The sequence below is a fragment of the Gadus morhua genome, chromosome 9, assembly GCF_902167405.1.
Source record: "Gadus morhua chromosome 9, gadMor3.0, whole genome shotgun sequence".
NCBI classification, from domain to species: domain Eukaryota; kingdom Metazoa; phylum Chordata; class Actinopteri; order Gadiformes; family Gadidae; genus Gadus; species Gadus morhua.
In genome coordinates, this window is record NC_044056.1 from 23,704,872 (window position 1) to 23,723,303 (window position 18,432).

General features: G+C 44.8%; 1 protein-coding gene across 2 annotated transcripts in view; it reads right to left on the reverse strand.

The window, feature by feature from the left end:
- LOC115551407 (SITS-binding protein) overlaps positions 1–18,165 on the reverse strand; it is a 36,743-nt gene extending 18,578 nt beyond the window's left edge. The window contains exons 1-3 of one of the 2 annotated variants that reach the window (XM_030367127.1): positions 17,886–18,165; positions 17,181–17,625; positions 15,669–15,840 (exon numbers count right to left, since the gene is read on the reverse strand). In XM_030367127.1, coding sequence (XP_030222987.1) covers positions 15,669–15,840; positions 17,181–17,625; positions 17,886–17,890 — 622 coding nt within the window. In that variant the 5' untranslated portion in view covers positions 17,891–18,165. Of the gene's footprint in view, positions 1–15,668; positions 15,841–17,180 lie in introns of both variants that reach the window. The other variant, XM_030367126.1, reaches the window with a different exon arrangement.
- Positions 18,166–18,432: the final 267 nt, after the last annotated feature.

The window sequence follows — 18,432 nt, forward strand, 5'->3', positions numbered from 1 at the left end:
TGGCCCCATATGTCGTCATAAGGGGCCAAGTCACCTCCCCTTGCTCTGCCTTGCCCGCCCAGAGAATTCGGCCCGCCAATGAGACAATGTTCTACGACCGTGCGAGCGCCACATGTGTGTGTGTGTGTATGTGATTACACACACTAACGCAAGTGTTGTAAACTTCTTTGTTATTTGGATAACCGTTCTGCTGTTGGTGTTATGGAGTATAACACATTAGACTCTCGTCTCTGGTATTTCCACAACGAGACTCGTAGTGGGGGTTATCTCAGCCATGGTTGAGAAGGAATTGGGGGAAAGGAACTTTGGCTTTGACTCCCAGAAGAACATGAACCACGACATGGAGGAGAAAGGGATGGTTGCCCGCGATCGTCTCCCGCTTGAGCCCTGCTTCCCGCTGCCCACTGCGAGGGACCACGGCCTCGGCGCTGCCCGCTGGCGGTGGTCCCTCGGCAGCAAGGCTCCGGCGGGAGACAATCGCTGGCAACAATCCCTTTCTCCTCCATGTCGTGGTTCAGTCTACTTCAGATTGATGTGGACGGGAAGAACCAGAGACGTCGGAGAACCCGACACTGTCGTTTGAGATTCATAATATCGTCTGGAGGCGCACACAGATTTTGGCCGTGATAATATGTATTATATGATATAGGCAGTGCTTAATTTGAGGGGGAGCAAGGGGGAGCGCGCTCCGGAAGCTCTGACGCGCGCTCCGGAAGCTCCGACGTGCGCTCCGCCAGCTCCGCCAGCTCCGCCAGCTCCGCCAGCTCCGCCAGCTCCGCCATGAGCAGTATAAAAAAAAAATGCGCTGCGTAGCGGTAATCAATGAAGTACGACATAACATTGCGTGGGGAATAGGTAATCCCCCCCCCCCCCCCCCCCCCCCGTCAACAATCGCTACGGACCCCCCCCCCCCCAACAATCGCGCCCCCCCCCCCCCCCCCCCCCCGTCCTCAGCGCTCCGGGAGCTCCCACTGGACAAATTAAGCACTGGATATAGGTATCTACGTATTATATGATATTATTTAGATATAGAGCTCCAGGAATTAACGCAAGTGTTTTACATTTCTTTGTTATTTGGATAACTGTTCTGCTGTTGGTGTTATGGCGCATAACACGTCGGACTCTCTGACGTCTCCGGTATTTACACAACGAGACTCCTAGTCCTACTCCTACTCCTATCTCAGCCATGGTTGCGAAGTAAATGGGGGAATGGAACTTTGACTTTGATTCCCTGAAATACATGAACCACAAAATGGAGAAGGGATTGTTGCTAGAGCCCGACCGATAAAAGATTTTTATAGCCGATACCGATACAAATATTTGGTGATTAAAAATCCGATATTCAGATATATCGGCCGATATATTTTAAAAAGAAATTCCAGTAACACGTTACAAAACATGAACAGATTTCCCTAAAATTGGTTAAATGTAGTTATTTATGAGTCCTCACTAAAATAATAAGGTATGTCAGTTTTACTTTATTTTTTAATTTTTTAATTTTTTAATTATGGGTTCTGTTAAAAATAACGGAACCCATAAAGGGACATGGGGTATTTTTATTTTTCTTAACGTTTCTTGTGAGCACGAGAAAGTATCTGGTGCTCACTCGAAAGTATCTTGTGAGCACGAGAAAGTAGGCCCATCTCGTACGCATATCACTGGCTGTGTGTGTGTGTGTGTGTGTGTGTGTGTGTGTATGTGTGTGTGTGTGGGTGTGACATCAGTTAGCAGACTAGCGAGGAGAACGAGCACAAGGGAACACGTGCTCCAATAGTGCAAGATAAAAATAAAGCACATTAATTTGAAGGATTTTGCTTGTGTGTGATTTATCGCGGGCACAGGTCGGGTAATGGGCCAAATATTAACGGGTATCGGCGGGTGCGGATTTCATTTTGATATTTTCACGGGTGACGGGCGGATCTGGTGCTGGACATTGTCAGCATCATGGTCAGCATCGTTGCTCAGCTGATGTGGAAAACTATCTGACCTACCAGATCTATGGATATCCTACCATGCGACTGTATCCTACCATACATCTATACATACATTTAATTTTTTTTTTTTTATTTCCAATTGCCTAGGCTAGAGTCCTGCACGGGTCCACTGTTTGAGACCTGCCCCCGTCCGGACCCGTTAATATTTGGCCCGTTACCCGACCCGTGCCCGCGATAAATCACACACAAGCTAAAATCATTCAAATATATGTGCTTTATTTTTAACTCGCACTATTGGAGCAAGTATACCCTCTTGCGCTCCGCCTCCAACTATGAGATGGTTAGTGTTACACCTTTCCTGCTGTCGGCTCCCAGACCGTAGTCGAGGAGGACAGGGGAGACATTCCCTCCAGGGCCGATGCTCTCTTGGGGGCAACAACCCATTTTGTCTGGTAGTGGGTCTGCTTACAGGTCGGAATATGGTTGTAATATGGTTGGAATGTAGCAGCCACCGATTCTTGATAGGCTGGGTACTTTTTTCTTCTATTCTTCTATTATCACAACCGGACTCGTTCATTACTTCACTAAACTGACGTGCACACTAGCGCTCACTCGCTGACGTCACTTACACAAACACACACACACACACACACACACACACACACACACACACACACACACACACACACACACACACACACACACACACACACACACAAACACACACTGATAAATACACAAACACACACAAAAGTTCTGATAAATAAAATGTATAGAAATACAAACCAAAAACACAATAACCCTTTTTTTTTTTATATTCATTAATCGGCCATTATAAATGCCAATACCGATAGTTTGGAAAATGCCTAATATCGGCCGATAATAACGGCCCGCGGATAAACTGGTCGGGCAGACCCGCTGCCCGCTGCCGAGGCACTACCGCTGCCGCTCCAGGACTCCTGCCGGAGCACCCGGATTGTTCCAGAATATTTACAGAACTTGGCCAAAGGCTGTGTGCCCCTCACCATTGCGATACATCCACTGTAAACAGAGCGCATGGTACCGTGGCCACATGCTGCTCAGGGCCACACCCCCATCCTCCTCCTTGACCCGCCTCTCTCCTCCTCATTTGCATTAAAGCTACAGACACCGAAATGGCGCGTTTGGGGAAAGCTCAATGTGCGATTGGCTCGTAGGCTGTAATTCTGCACCACGGCTGAATTTCGGGAACGTCTTCAAATACTGTGTTAGGGGCCCACTAATATCTGTATTAAAGCATCCATAAAGAAGTATGCCATGGGAGCTTTTAAAGAATACCAGGTGATGAAACTCTCAACTGCGCCGTCTAACTTTCTCTTTTGGAACCTCCCTTGAAGCAGTGGAGGTGATGTAGCCAAGTTGTAGCTAGATTTTATTGTAATTATTATTATAATAACAATTATTATTGTTCATATTATTAATATTGAAGAAAATAAAGTTTGTTGACGTGAAGAACAAGTCTTGCCTGTGGTGCTGTGCCCACATGCCTTCAACCGGACGATGTCAGTCTGGACTATGTTCTGATCAACATGCACCCACCCGGGATTTCCCTAATCACTGTTCTGCATACAAACACATCTGGGTGAGGGTGGATGTGTGGAGCTCTGGTCATGGTGAGGGTGGATGTGTGGGGTGTATGAGAGGGTCAAGCTTCCCAGACACTTAGCATAACGCACTCATTATATCGCTCCTCCAAAACGACGGTACTAACCATGATCACACAGGGTTCCTATCCATCGGAAACACACGGACCCCATTAGCTGGAGTTTTCCAGCTAATTTTGATTTTGCGATTGATCTAGATTAAAATTAGCATTATCATGTTCTGATTTAATTCAACCTAAAGGCTTCAGACAGTAGAAGCTCAGACCTGGACTGGGTGGAAGTGCGTTCAGCGTTGGATGTTAATGGGATTTCATGTCCCCACGGCGTGTGGTTTCAGCACCATTCAAGCTGTCCCCAGCAGCTCGGGAATATGGTACGTTTAGAGACAGGTGGGCCCACGGAAAGAACCAACAGTTGGCATCCATCTCATATGTCACCCTACTGTACTGCACTGCTGTGGGGCATTCCTTCTTATCCTTCACTCTCTTTCCCCGGCTGGCGCTTAACACAAGACCCATACAACGCAGTCCTCTCTCTGTTTTCTCTCTCTCTCTCTCTCTCTCTCTCTCTCTCTCTCTCTCTCTCTCTCTCTCTCTCTCTCTCTCTCTCTCTCTCTCTCTCTCTCTCTCTCTCTCCAGGAGTTCTCTCTGTCATGAATAGCTATCACAGTCCAAATATTATCTCCATGCTTGCTCTGGTAACTTTAGCTACAGCGATGTATGTGTTTGTCTCTGGGTGGTAACCATGGCGACTTCTGGACAGTAACCCCCTTTCTTTGTGACCCTGATCAGTGTTGTGCCATTGTGGTAAACACAGCCAATTAAGGGCTCAATAATTTAAATCATTATAAAATGATAAAAACAAGATGTTGTGTTTCTGTGTGTTTGTTTGTTTTTGTTTGTTGATGTGTGTGTCCTATTTACTAATCAATTGAATCGTTGATCGCGCCAAAACACTCTTCGTTGGACACAACGTTAGCGTGTATTAAAATCAATCCGTTGCTTGTGAGGATCTGAACGGCTGGACGGATGAGGACAATGATCTGTTTCCTGAACTTCATCTTACAGTGCAGCATGTGATGACACTCAGAGCTACAAATACAACCAGCGGACTTCTGCTTAGGGCGATGACGTGCGGTCCGGAGGCAGGGTCCAGGGTGAGGAGAAATTAAGATGAAGAAAATACAGTTTAGGCTTGCACCACAGTTAGGTAAACACCAACAAAGATTCTGTCTGATGGTAGCTCTGTGGAAATGAGTCACATGCCCAATGATGTCACATGAAGAGTGTCAGTCATAAGATCATATGCTTCTGGTCTCCATACAAACACCCAGACTGCTGTCCAGCATGACCCTGAAGCCTCTCAGTACATATGGGCCCTATTTTAACGGTCTGAAACGCAAGTGAGAAGCGCCAAGCGCAGGTAGCTTTGTGGGCGGTTCTATGCCGATGTTCCTTTTTTACCAGCGCAAAATTTTTGGCTCCTGGCGCAAATCTTAAAATGGTTGGTCTGAAGTAGCCTAATTCCCGTAGGTGTGGTTTGGGCGTAATGTGCAATAAACCAATGAGAGTGCCAGCTCCAATCCCCTTTAAGAGCCATGAGCGCATTTGAATCTAACGAGTTAATATTTTGACAGCGCGTCTGCAGTCTCCGATGAGACAGATGCATGTGAATTTCAATCTTCAAATGGCTCAGTTTATGGCCAAATAATATGGCCTAATTCACACATGGAATAAGGTTTTCTTCCACAGCTTCTGAAATACTGATTCCTCAAATAAATTTTGGCAAAGAAAACTTAACGCACATATGATATGCGGTAACTGTGGTTCTATTTAATGATACACGCAATACATTATAAACATTGTTTCTTATCGGTATTGTATGCATTATTGTTATCGACTTGTGTTCCTAATATGCATGTGTCCCCCCGTTAATATACGTTGCCATGGACTGTATTATGTGTTACATGTTTAGTTTGCGTGTGTTTAAACAGATGGATGCACACATGCGCACCCGCATTCATTAATTATTTTAAAACTCACTCGCAGTAAAACAATGTTTTCTCACGATCAAATACTCATCAATCCCAAAAAGTTATGGGCATGTACATAATGTCTCTGTCAAGAAAATATGTGTGTGCTGTATGGTGTTTGCAGATGCATTGATTTAAAAGTACAACTTATTACCGCTGTATCAGCTGTTCTTTCCTAAATAATTTACCAAGAATGTGTGGCTAGGTAGATGAGAGAAGCAAAGTGTATGCGCGAGGTGCACAAGCAACATTATGGATGCGCCCTTAAAGTAGCATCTGAACAACGCGCCACTGACTTGAAACCCGGTATTTCCTGGTTTGTGTGATTTCTGAAACTGCAAAATAGCACCAGGGAACGTTTGCGCCAGAACACGCCTCCTCCTTCGCCGAACCGCCCCTTGAGGCGCAAGATCATTCCCTCATTTAACGTTGCGTGGCGCAGGAGGAAAAGAACTAGGGTTGCCGCGGTGTGGACATTTTCACACCGAGTAATACGCTCGTGTCAACAACCGTTTAAACCGGTATTACCGGTATAAACGGTATTAACTTTGAAACTATAGGTCAACCGCCATCTTCTCCGTCAACTCTCCTCTCACACTCGGTGAGAGCGGCTGGTAGCGCGCCAATTCTCGGCGTCTTATAACGTTCTATATATAATAGTATAATATAATTTTATATATCATAATATCACGGCCAAAAGCTCTGTGCGCCTCCGGATGGCCGTAGCGCGGGGAGCTCACGTAGGGATTGGGCTTCGCAGGGCTTGTTTACCGGCGTTGCTATGGTTACCGGTCTTGTAAGGAAGCACGTCAATTCTCGGCGTGACAATTCTCCAGCACAGAGCAGAACTGTGGCCTATTCTACACATTTTAATTTTCTTAATTATAATTATATTATTCATTTTTACTGAATTTGTTTTCTAAAAATAAACTCGGTGTTGCCGGTGTGCAACACCGAGTAAACGGTGTTGGCCTCAACACCAGTAATACCGGTAATACCGTATACCGCGGCAACCCTAAAAAGAACGCTCTGCCCAAGTTGCAAACTAGCATCGACACATGCGCCAGTGAGAAAGTCAATTGCGCCGGATGCAAGATAGGGCCCCCAGAGTCAGTTCATTGATTCATTCACTCTCACTTCATTTTCTAATTCAAAGGATGTTATCAACAGTCGCGACCCAAATGCCTCTTGACCAATCAGATAGACCTACAATCAATTACACCTACAATCAATTAGAACAACGAAACATCTGACGGCAAACACAGCCTTCTCATCAGCACTCACCAACCTTTGAGTGCAGTTATTTGATCTTCTTTGAGATAAATATAATGTGCAGTTAGTCTGTCATCTGGTCACCGTTTCAAACCCGCCCCAGATTAGATTAGATCATTTTAATAGATGATGACGTTATGTATATTTAATTCTTAAAATACGGTATTATCCATTAAACTCCTTCAAGAATCTGACAAATTATGCTATTGTCTTTCAATCTATCCAGGTCAACTCATCAAGCAACACAATCAGACCCATTAGAGGACCACCAGCCTGCTCCCTCACAGGACACTTGATCACAGGTGTGCCTGAATGACTGATCCATAATCTAATCAGCTTTGGGCATTGCTGTTTCCCTGCCTGAGCTTGTCTGAGTTTATGCCCGCATTCTGCTGGGAGTGGCTTCCTAGCAACGCTGAGACAGTTGTCCTGATTGGAGTCACTTTGGTCCGATGTGTTTTGCCCTCCCTGTGTTGGTTTGAGCAGAAATACCTTTTAATGTACAGTTAGTAATAATGACATTTATCAAGGGGCTGTATTTAAAGCTGCAAAAACATAAAAAAAAGAATTATTAAAAATAAAAATCAACACAACTCTGACGTCACCCAGCTGGGGAGGGCAATGAAGTCATTGTTTGCGTTTCAGGCGTCCACATGAATCTGTACGTCCACACCAGTCGCTCATAAAGTTTCGCTGCGAATATTTCTGTTCGCTTTGGTCGCTCAGGTCGCTCATGACGTACAATTCAATTTTGCAGATGCATTTAAAGGAGCCGTATGCTTTTAGTACAGACAGCCATATCAAAGCGTGAACTCCCAAACACTTTGGCCATATTGCAGAGACGGTTTTGCTTGTTGGATAAAGTGCTTCGACAGCATGTAGGACAGTGATTCCCCTCCAATATATATATAAAAAAACCTCCTAAAATGTAATTACAACCGAGAACATAAAAACGTTGCGTGCTGTAGTAGGCTAGTTAAAATGTTTCCCTGACCTGCATCTGCAAATCATGATCTGCACTCATTGGTCGCACTCAAAACAAATAGACATTGGCGCACATGGCTAATTTGCATACGCACACAGGACTGGCTGGCTCCACAAGGCAAATAATGGAACATATCTATCTATCTAAGCCTATCTGTCTATCTATCTATCAACGCGTGTCTAGTTTTAATATGATGTATTGTGTGTATGTCCAGTCAGACTTGTTCTGTGTGGTCTTGTAGGCTACTGTCCTGTGTGAGCCGAATCACCTAAATGAATTCCAGACGATTTGTGTCGTTTGGTATTAATAAAGACTTGACTAGGCTATCTATCTATCTAGACTATTTAATTAACAATTATTCACCTCAGGCTCCGTGAATAGTGGGGAATAGAGGGATAAAAGACAAGAGATTTATCCCTCGTCTTGTCGATTAGTTGGTTTATGTGACGATTTCAAAAACTTTTTTTGTTTTGTTTAAAGCATGCTACACGCGATTGGTTGGTTAGATTGGTTTGGTCATTATTGGTCATTATTCATTTGCATTATTAAGCGTGCATTATTCCTTTGCACAACGTATTATTCCTTTGCACAACGTATGTATTTTTCTATATTTGAAAACGAAATCGTCCCATTCAGAGCAAGGAAGATTAGTATGCTAGGATCTCGGTTAGCAGGCATGTATGGCGCCTATTTTACAATAATCTCAAACGTTTCATTAACTCACTCACCAGACAAACCAAGCACGCGTGACACCTCCGCCCAGGCCAGAGCCTTGGCGTTGCGATCTCTGAAGTGACAAAGGGTTGGGTCGTACAACACCTGGTGCCCAGTTACAGCCGCGATTAATAATTCAGCCGACATTTTGTACAGTGAGTGAATAAAGGTAGGTAGGAACCAAAGTGGTGTGGACGTACAGTAACGCGTACTGTGCGTTCACACCAAAAGCGAATTGAGCTACCAAATCACCGGAAGTCATTCACTTTCTATGGGCAAGAGCGACCAAAGCGACACAAGCGTCCAACGCTACCAGCGGCAAAAGGGGAGCGACCAGAGCGACCAAAAAAAGTTGAAGACGGCTGAACTTTATGCAAGTTACTATGACGCGTTTCAGCGACCAGACACTGACAGCCAATCGTAATGTAGACGCTCTTCGCTTGCGTGGATACCAGGGAACACCGGACACCGGCACTTTGGTTCCTATACCTACGGTTTCGGTTCCTACTTACTACAAAATGTCGACAAAAAAAAAGAATCGCGGCTGTAACTGGGCACCCGGTGTTGTACGATCCGAGCCTTTTTCATTTCAGAGATCACGAAAAAAAGGCTCTGGCCTGGGCGGAGGTGTCACGCGTGGTTGGTTGGTCTGTATGTGAGTTAATGAAACGTTTGAGATTATTGTAAAATAGGCGCGATACATGCCTGCTAACCGAGATCCAATCATACTAATCTTCCTTGCTCTGAATGGGACGATATCGTTTTCAAATATCGAAAATACATAGGCTACGTTGGGCAAAGGAATAATACGTTGTGCAAAGGAATAATGCACGCATAATGCAAATGTCTAATGCACGGAACAAACGGCACTTCAATGCAGTTTAATAGAGGATAGACAGCTGACAAATGACCATTTAGCAGACGTTTTTATCCAAAGCGACTTGCAATAAGTACATTTGTCATAAGAAGTGAAACGATATATCGCTGTCAGTGACAGTGATAATGACAACTGTGCTTTGTGTTCAATAGTTAATGAGTGCAACATCCATAGTGATTCTGATAGAAAGTGATGATAAGCGGGAGTATTAATAGAAAATATTTGCGATCTAGAACGTTCGTATTTAAGCGGGAATCATTTTCATTTGCTCTCCAAATGACCAATCTAACCAACTAATCGCGTGTAGTCATGCTTTAAACAAAACACGTTTTTGAAATCATCACATACACAAACTAATCAAAATTACAAGGGATATATCTCTTGTCTTTAATCCCTCTATTCCCGCTATTCCCCACTATTCACGGAGCCTGAGGTGAATCATTTTAAATTAAATAGTCTAGATAGATAGATAGCCTAGTCAAGTCTTTATTGATACCAAATGACACAAATCGTCGGGAATTCATTGAGGTGATTCGGCTCACACAGGTAGCCTGCAAGACCACACAGAACAAGGGAGACAAGTCTGACTGGACATACACAAAATACATCACATTAAAACTGCACACCTTAATAGATGGATAGATAGACGGATTGGCCTACATAGATAGATAAATATGTTCTATTATTTGCCTTGCCGAGCCAGCCAGTCCTGTCCACCTATGCAAATTAGCCATGTGCGCCAATGTCAATTTGTTTGACGAATGAGTGCAGATCATGATTTGCAGATGCAGATCAGTGAAACATATTTTAAATAGCCTAGTACAGCACGCAACGTTTTTTTGTTCTCGGTTGTAATTACATTTTAGGATTTTTTTAATATATATATCCCTATATTGGAGGGGAATCACTGACCTACTTGCTGTTGAAGCACTTTATCCAACAAGCAAAACCGTCTCTGCAATTTGGCCAAAGTGTATGGGAGTTCACTCTTTGATATGGCTGTCTGTACTAAAAGCATACGGCTCCTTTAAATGTGTATGCAAAATTGAATTGTACGTCATCGAGCGCCTTGAGCGACAAAAGCAAACAGAAATATTCGCAGCGAGTTTTTATGAGCGACCAAAGCGTCTTTGCAACGCAATTCGCTTTTTCGTTACCTTGTTCTACATGTGTCCGTCGATGGATGGGTGCTATTTGACTTATCCATGTGTTCTTCCGCTGTATTACAAAGGCGATTTCATTGGACAGTGTCCTTGCGTATATTTGCATAAGGCAGTCTGATTGGCTGACGGATCCGTTGCTGCCAGAAAAGTTTAAAGGGGACCTATGCTTTTTCGACTTTTATGACCTATAAACGTTGTTATAATGATTGATAGTCATGTTTAACCATACTAAAGTGTCAAATAATGACGTGCATTTCGACGTATTCCCTGCTGACAGTCTGGGGTGGCTGTGCAGAGCGCTAAACACTCGGGACAACGTTTGCGATTCACTTGTTCACATTTCCGGGAAATCACGCTTCAATGAAGGTAACCCATCACAACGGAGTTGGGTTGGCAGGAGGGGGGCGAGGGGGCAGAGAAGGACGAAACCGAGCTTTGACAGAGAATGCTGAAAGCGCCCAGATGAGAGGAAGAGTGTCCCGAAAATATACATCTTTTTTTGTGCATGGTTAAACATGACTATCAATCATTATCACAACGTTTATAGGTCATAAAAGTCGAAAAGCATAACAGGTCCCATTTAACATGTCTAAACTTTTTGACAGGCCACAGAGCCGACAGAACGGACGGACCAACAATGCATTTCGCGAGCGCCCCATGCAAAGTCAATGAAATCCGTTGACGGACGGAGGTAGTGTGAACAAGGCGTAACATGAAACCGCATAGGTCCGGATATATTTGAAACCCCCCTGGGACATGGTTTCAAAAATGTGCGGTTTCGGGCACCGGATCCGCCAGCTCCGTCTAGACCAGGGGTCTTCAATTAAAATTGAACAAGGTCCAGCTACTAAAAATTCCTTCCAAGAAAGGTCCGAACCTACCACGTCCTAATAGCCTTCTTTTGTCAAATACAATCAACACGGCATATTACCATATAATTTCAGATGTATTTATTTTCAATTTCCAAATAGCTTACTTTTAACCATGAAAAACTAGTAAGACAAAGTAAGGCATATTAACATTTCAAGTAAACAAAACAGGTACATCAGGCCTGCAACTCAAGTAAACATATAAAGTGCATAAGGCCTACATGTAAAGTAAGCAGAACAGAAACACTAAGCCTACACTTCAAATAAACACAAAGTGCATTAGGCCTACATTTCAAGTAAGCAAAACAGGTACACCAGGCCTACATTTCAAATAAACACAAAAAAAGAGTATTAGGCCTTCATTTCAAGTAAGCAAAACAGTGTCTCAAGTGTTGTTAGACCCAACAGGTCCTCACAGATCTCTTTCTTGTCTTGATAAAACAATCGCATATAAACCAAAAGCTGGGCATTATCCGTTACATCTGAAGACTCATCAATGGCTAAGGATGGGGCACTCTGAACAGCCGCATGAAGCTGTGACAGTGCGTCATCTGATACAATTTCAGATTTTCTGGTTGTCATTGCAGCTCACAATGGGATTTGCTTTATTTTTTCACACAATTCATCCCTTTGTTTACCTTCAAGTAACGTCTCGGCAGCAGCGTTCAAGCACTCCTTCACAACAGTCGTGTCACTGAAAGTTTTTTTATGTTGCCCCAAAATCCATGCAATCTTAAGTGAGCATTAATTTGCACGTTGCTGGCCTGTAAATTAGTGTGTCAAGACACGCGTAGACCTCTCATACTGAGCTCTCAGCTCGGATATTTTCCACGCTCTTACTTCTGACTTCTGGGGATACTTTTCCTCGAAGGATCTGTGTTTGGATTCGTAATGCCGCTTATTATTCCCGCTTTTTAACAGCGCCACGGTTTCAACACATAAAAGACACAACAAAGGTTTTGTACTGCCTTGCGGGAGAATGTATTGGTCAGTCCATTTATCTTTAAAATGTCTGTTTTCGGGGTCAGATTTCCTTATGTTCGAGCAAGCCATTTTCTCATTCCAAATTGCTCTTCCGGTAAACAACAAATTTGATTGGCTATTTTTTGAGTGACGCTATTACGCACATGCCGTGACAGACGGAGGGAGGGGGGGGGGTTCGGTGAGTGCATGATCTTCGCTCTGTGTAGATCATTGCTTTTGCTGTTTTGCTGTACTAAGGACTATTCTGCCTTTCAATTTGTATTTCAGTGAGGAATAATTTTATTAACATAATCATGCTTTGTATAGTGAAATCATATATATATATTTTTTATTATTATTTTAAATTGGTCATGGTTCCAGATAGGACCGTCACTTGGTCCGGACCCGGACCGCGGTCCGCCGTTTGGAGATGCCTGGTTTAGATGGTCGGCCGAAACGCACAAGACAATGCGGTTTCACCAAAAAATCGGCTCCGTGTGGACGGGGCCTGTGTGTGTGAGAGAGGTTGGTTATAAAGAGGGGACCGAGCCAACAGTGAGTGAACAGACGTTATTTTGTCACATTATAATTATGGCTTTTAGCAGATGTTGTGTCTTCCTGTTAGCTCCACAAACACACACATACACACACTAAGTATATTTATAAAGATATTTATACCCTTGCAAAGTGGGTGTGATTCCTTAACACGTTGACAGACTGATACACAACTACAAGCTTAATATAATATCCACACACAAATACACAAACATCATAAACAAACGTGCGCACATGCACAAACACACACACACACACACACTGTACACATTCTTCATCAGTCACGTTAACAATTTACATCCGCCAGCTGTCATTTAACCCCAGAATAAAGTCCAACTGCCCCCAAAAATAACCTGCTCAGCTAAAACTGCCCCCCCCCCCCCCACCACACACATACACACAAACACACACACACACGCACACACACACGCACGCACACACACACACACACACACACACACACACACACACACACACACACACACACACACACACACACACACACACACACACACACACACACACACACACACACATCCCAGCCCCCAGTCCTCACCAAACCTGCCCCTCTAATAGAAACCAAAGCCATCCCCCGCCTCGCCCCTAAGAGTTAATTAGAGATACTAAAGGTGTTTCCCTTCCCTTTGTTGTCTAAGCTCCCAATTAATGAGCCAAAGATGGGTTATATGTGTCCTGCATGGTCAGCTGTCTGTCAGGTGGTTGAGGTGATAGGGAGGTGGTGGGGGTGGTGGTGGTGGTGGTAGTGGTGGTAATGATAGAGGTGTTGGTGGTGGTAGTGGTGATGGTGATGGTGGTAATAATAATAATACATCTAATTTAGAGGCGCCTTTCAAGACACCCAAGGTCACCTTACAGCGCATATAGTCATCATAAATCGTTTAAAAAAACAAGACATTGTGGAAAAAAATAAATAAATAAATAAATAAACATAATAAATAAAAAATAATGGTAGAGGTGTTGGTGGTGGTGGTAGAGGTATTGGTAGTGGTGGTAGACGTGTTGGTGTTGGTGGTAGACGCGTTGTTGGTGGTAGTGGTGTTGGTGTTGGTAGTAGTGGTGGTGGTGATAGAGGTGCTGGTGATAGAGGTGGTGGTGATTGGAGGTGGTTGTGATAGAGGTGGTGGTGGTGGTGTTGCCGTTTGGGGACCTGGCCTTGAACTGACCCCCTGCCCCCAGTATGGTTTGTAAACACCCAAGCTCCTCCTGAGGATTGCAGGCTGAAGGCAGCCAGAGGGCTGGCAAGTGCACCCGACTGGCTGCACAGAGCACCACCCTCGCTTTACCAAAGTTCACTGCCGTTGCTAATTGGCCAGCATGAAACCCAATGAGAAGAGCGCTCTCTTCTGTGCCCTGGGCCCATGGGATATACCTATAGTCTACCAGGCAGCAGGTAACCATGGAACCATCCACACGTTCATTACATCGCCTTACTTCCACACGCCTTCAACTCTTCCATGACTCAAAGCTGAAAGGGGATTGTGCCTTGACTGCCCTCAAAACTGTACAATAGTCTCTCCGACTATCGACACATCCCAATCCCTGGCTTTTGTATGGTTTCTGATTGAATCCTCTAAATACGTAGGATATTTTTGTCCAAGTGCCAAACATAAGCTTGTCGGCAGAAGTTCATATGAGGTGCGTCCGAGAGAGGGTCCCACACTGCAACGGTGTGAGTGGATGTGTGGAGCTGTCTGGTGGGCGGTTGATGTCTGCGTCCCAGAGGGTTAGGCTACTAGGACACTCAGTATAATGCCACTGTTTTTTAAGGGGGTTAAGCTACTAGGATACTCAGTATAATGCAACTGTTTGTGTGAAGGTTTGGAGCTCTGTCTTGCCGGCAGTTGATATACATGTCCACGTACGAGAGAGGGTTAGGCTTCTTGGATAAATAGTCATGGTGCGGGCACATTCCATATGCGACATCGCTGCTGTCATCATACTGGTCTTACACAATGATGGCACTTAAGAAGAGTCAGAACTGGGTCATGGCCTACAACCCCCGCTCTTTCCTACAACTCTGAGCCCAAAGCAAATATCTTTACGAATGTAATAATAATAATACATTTAATATAGAGGCGCCTTTCAAGACACCCAAGGTCAACTAGAGAGAGTCATGTAGGTGACATTGTAGAGGCGTCTGTCCGCTCTCGGCTACAACAGAACCTGGCTCAACATGGCAGCCTCTGTGGAGAGGACCCCCTCCCGTTGTTGATAGAAAGGACCAAAAGATTATAACTCCAACAGGATTATACACAAATTAAAACATAATTCTGCCAAGTCTGTTCCGCTAGACTAATTAAAACATACTTTAACAAAAGATGAATTCAATAAAACTGCCGTTCCGCTAGATGCCACAACATTTCTATATACTGTTCTTTTACCTCTGAAAACGGATCTGGTCTCACAAAGCGTTCGGCAACCATTTCTGTCATATTTCTGACCGAAACGTAGAAAGTTGTTCTAGAGGGGTAGTGTCTATGAGCTGCCGGCTGGCTTGAGGAATCCAATTTGTTTTTTTCTAAATGCTTTACAACAAGTTATATTACTCAAAACAGGTTCTATTTAAACTTTAAATGTACTTTATTGGTACAATGACCTGACTCTACTTATATGACCATGGATTTCTCCGGTCTGGCTTACCAGACGATCCCAGGAAGTACCTCTCCAGAGCGGAGCCGTACCCAGAGGGGGCGTCTCGGAGGTCGCTGATGACAAAGGGCTGCATGCTGCTGTTCTGCTGGTTGATGGGCCAGCTCTGGCCCCGCACGCTGCCGCCCCCGTACCACGACACGTTGTTCATGGAGAAGCAGTCCTTGGGTGGAGGGAAAACAAACACACATGCACACAAATATACATATCCATGCACACACACACACGCACACACACACACACACACACACACACACACACACACACACACACACACACAGACACACACACACACACACACACACACACACACACACACACACACACACAAACACAAACACACACACACACACACACACACACACACACACACACACACACACACACACACACACACACACACACACACACAAACTCACATTGGTTAGCTATACCATGTAATAATCCTGCAGGTAATGTAACTAGCATTTGTTCATACAATTAAATAGATTCATATTTGTTTGTTTTTCCAAATAGAATACCTGTGGGTGTAGGGGAAGCTGGGTATAATACAAATAAAATGCAGAGTGGCAATAGTAACATATAAATTATGTTTTTGATCCACAATTTATATATTCATCCAAAATAGGTAAGACTAATGATGATATAGACATATTAGAAGATGTGCAATTAAAATGTTGTCCAAAATCACTCCAATACATCAGATATGGCATTTCAGGGTCAAACAAGATTACAGGTGAATTATTTTGTCAGTATATCTGCGATCTTCACGTCCAGTAGAGTTTGGTGTTGTTCTGAGCTGAGGTTTTGAGCAACAGGTGTCTGGGTTTCGGAGACCTGGGCTGTTTTATGTAAAAACAATTCTCACGTCACAATCACATGTTAAATCATGCGAGGAATGTTCGAGTGGAGAGAGATTAGCAGTAGGCCTACAAAACACACAGAAGCCAACCGGTGGTTGAAAACAACACAAAAAGTTAAGAGGCTAATCACACCGGGACAGATTCGTACTGTAGGCATGATGGTGTTTGCTGCAATTTAGTTTTTTGTAATAAAAAGAGGAACAATCAGACCCTGTAGGCGTGGCTTCTTTACCGCCCACACCTGACTGAAGAGGTACCTGGTCCAAGAGGTGCTTCATGAACCACCTCCAGAGTGGATGTCCGTTTACCTCGTATCTCTGAATGGACCAGGTGTTGAACCTTGACCTCTCAGAGTCATACCTACCCCCTGAGCATCAGAATGACGGTCCATCACTGAGCCACAGAGACTACAGTACACCTACAGTGAAATACACCCAGTGCCTTCAAAACACACCAACAACAACTTTAAAACTCCGACATGCATTTTTCCATATCGTCTATCATCAAAGTCAATCGGCGCATTGTCTAATCGCATTAGTAAAGTTGGTTATTTTTTAACACCCAAACACTGAGACTTCGTGGCTGAGTGGTTGCAGTGTGCAGTGAAGCGCAGTGCAGTGGAGCCCCGCTGCAGGCCTACCTTCAGCACCACGTGACAGCTGGCCGGCGTCCAGCTCATTCCGTAGCACTCCGTCTCCCCGCTCACATCCAGCGAGATCTTTACCTCAGCCACCGACTCCCACGTGTAGCAGAACTCCGTCTTGTTGAGCCAGCACAGGTTCCTCACGAATGGGACCTCCGTGTCGGGGCTTCCCACGTTCCCCACGTCGATCTCCACAAAGGTCTTGTCCTCGTCCAGGGTCTGTATGACCAGGGACTGGGTCCTCCTCTCCCAGATCAGTCCGCTAAAAGTCCCTCTGAGGATCCAGTTCTTGTTCGGTTGGTCCACCACTTGCCAGTAGATGATCCCGATGGTCATGACAAAGAAGACGGCCACCCCGAGGCAGGCTATCGCCCCTTTCCACGTCTCGTTCATCTCCTTCAGACCCGTGTCCCATGTGCCCTCCGGGATGGGGCTCGGGTTCCTGTTCCGTGCGTGAGGCATGTTGTTCTTTAGGTCAGCAAGAATCAATTACACAAAATGTAGAAAAAACACTCAGGGGATAAAAAGCCTGTCGGTTCCATCATATCATGGTGCTGCACCGACGGGTCAGGATCAGAAGCAACAATAAGCCACCGGTCAGTCGCTCCTGCGCTCCATGGCAGCAGAGACCTGTCCTGAGCAGAACACTGTCCGAAAGAATCCCAGCGGAGGAAAAAGTGGCACAATGAAATAATGACTTACCACATTTTTCTGCTTCACTAAAGTGTTGATTTGGAGCCTCTCGGTGGCTGAGCAGCGAGCCGCGCAGTGCCGGTTGGGCAGATGCCTACGAATAGCTCTAAGACGCAGACTTGCTTGCCCTGCACTTTCTGCCTGTGAGTCTGACGTAACGGCAGACTCCTTGAGGAAGGTGGAGAGAGGAGAGAGCGGAGGGTGTTCGGTGGCCGGCTTCAGTGGTCAGGGGGCCGGGCAGGCGTCGGGAGGGGAACCAGCACCTCTCCGTCCATGCGCTGTGCGCGCGTCCCGGAGAGGACACCTCCTGTCCTCCTGGTGGAGAATCGTCCCAGTGATGAGGACACAGGGGGAAACTCCAAAGCGAAAATGCTCCTTTCCGGACGACATGCAGACGTTTTTATATAGCATGACTTAGAAATTACTTACAAACACACACACACACAAAAGACGAAAGTGGCAACTGATGCGAGGGATTGAAAAAAGACACACGTCTAAAATTCGAATCCTTGATAATTCAGGTTGAATTTGGCCAATGTATTTCTGGACATTGATA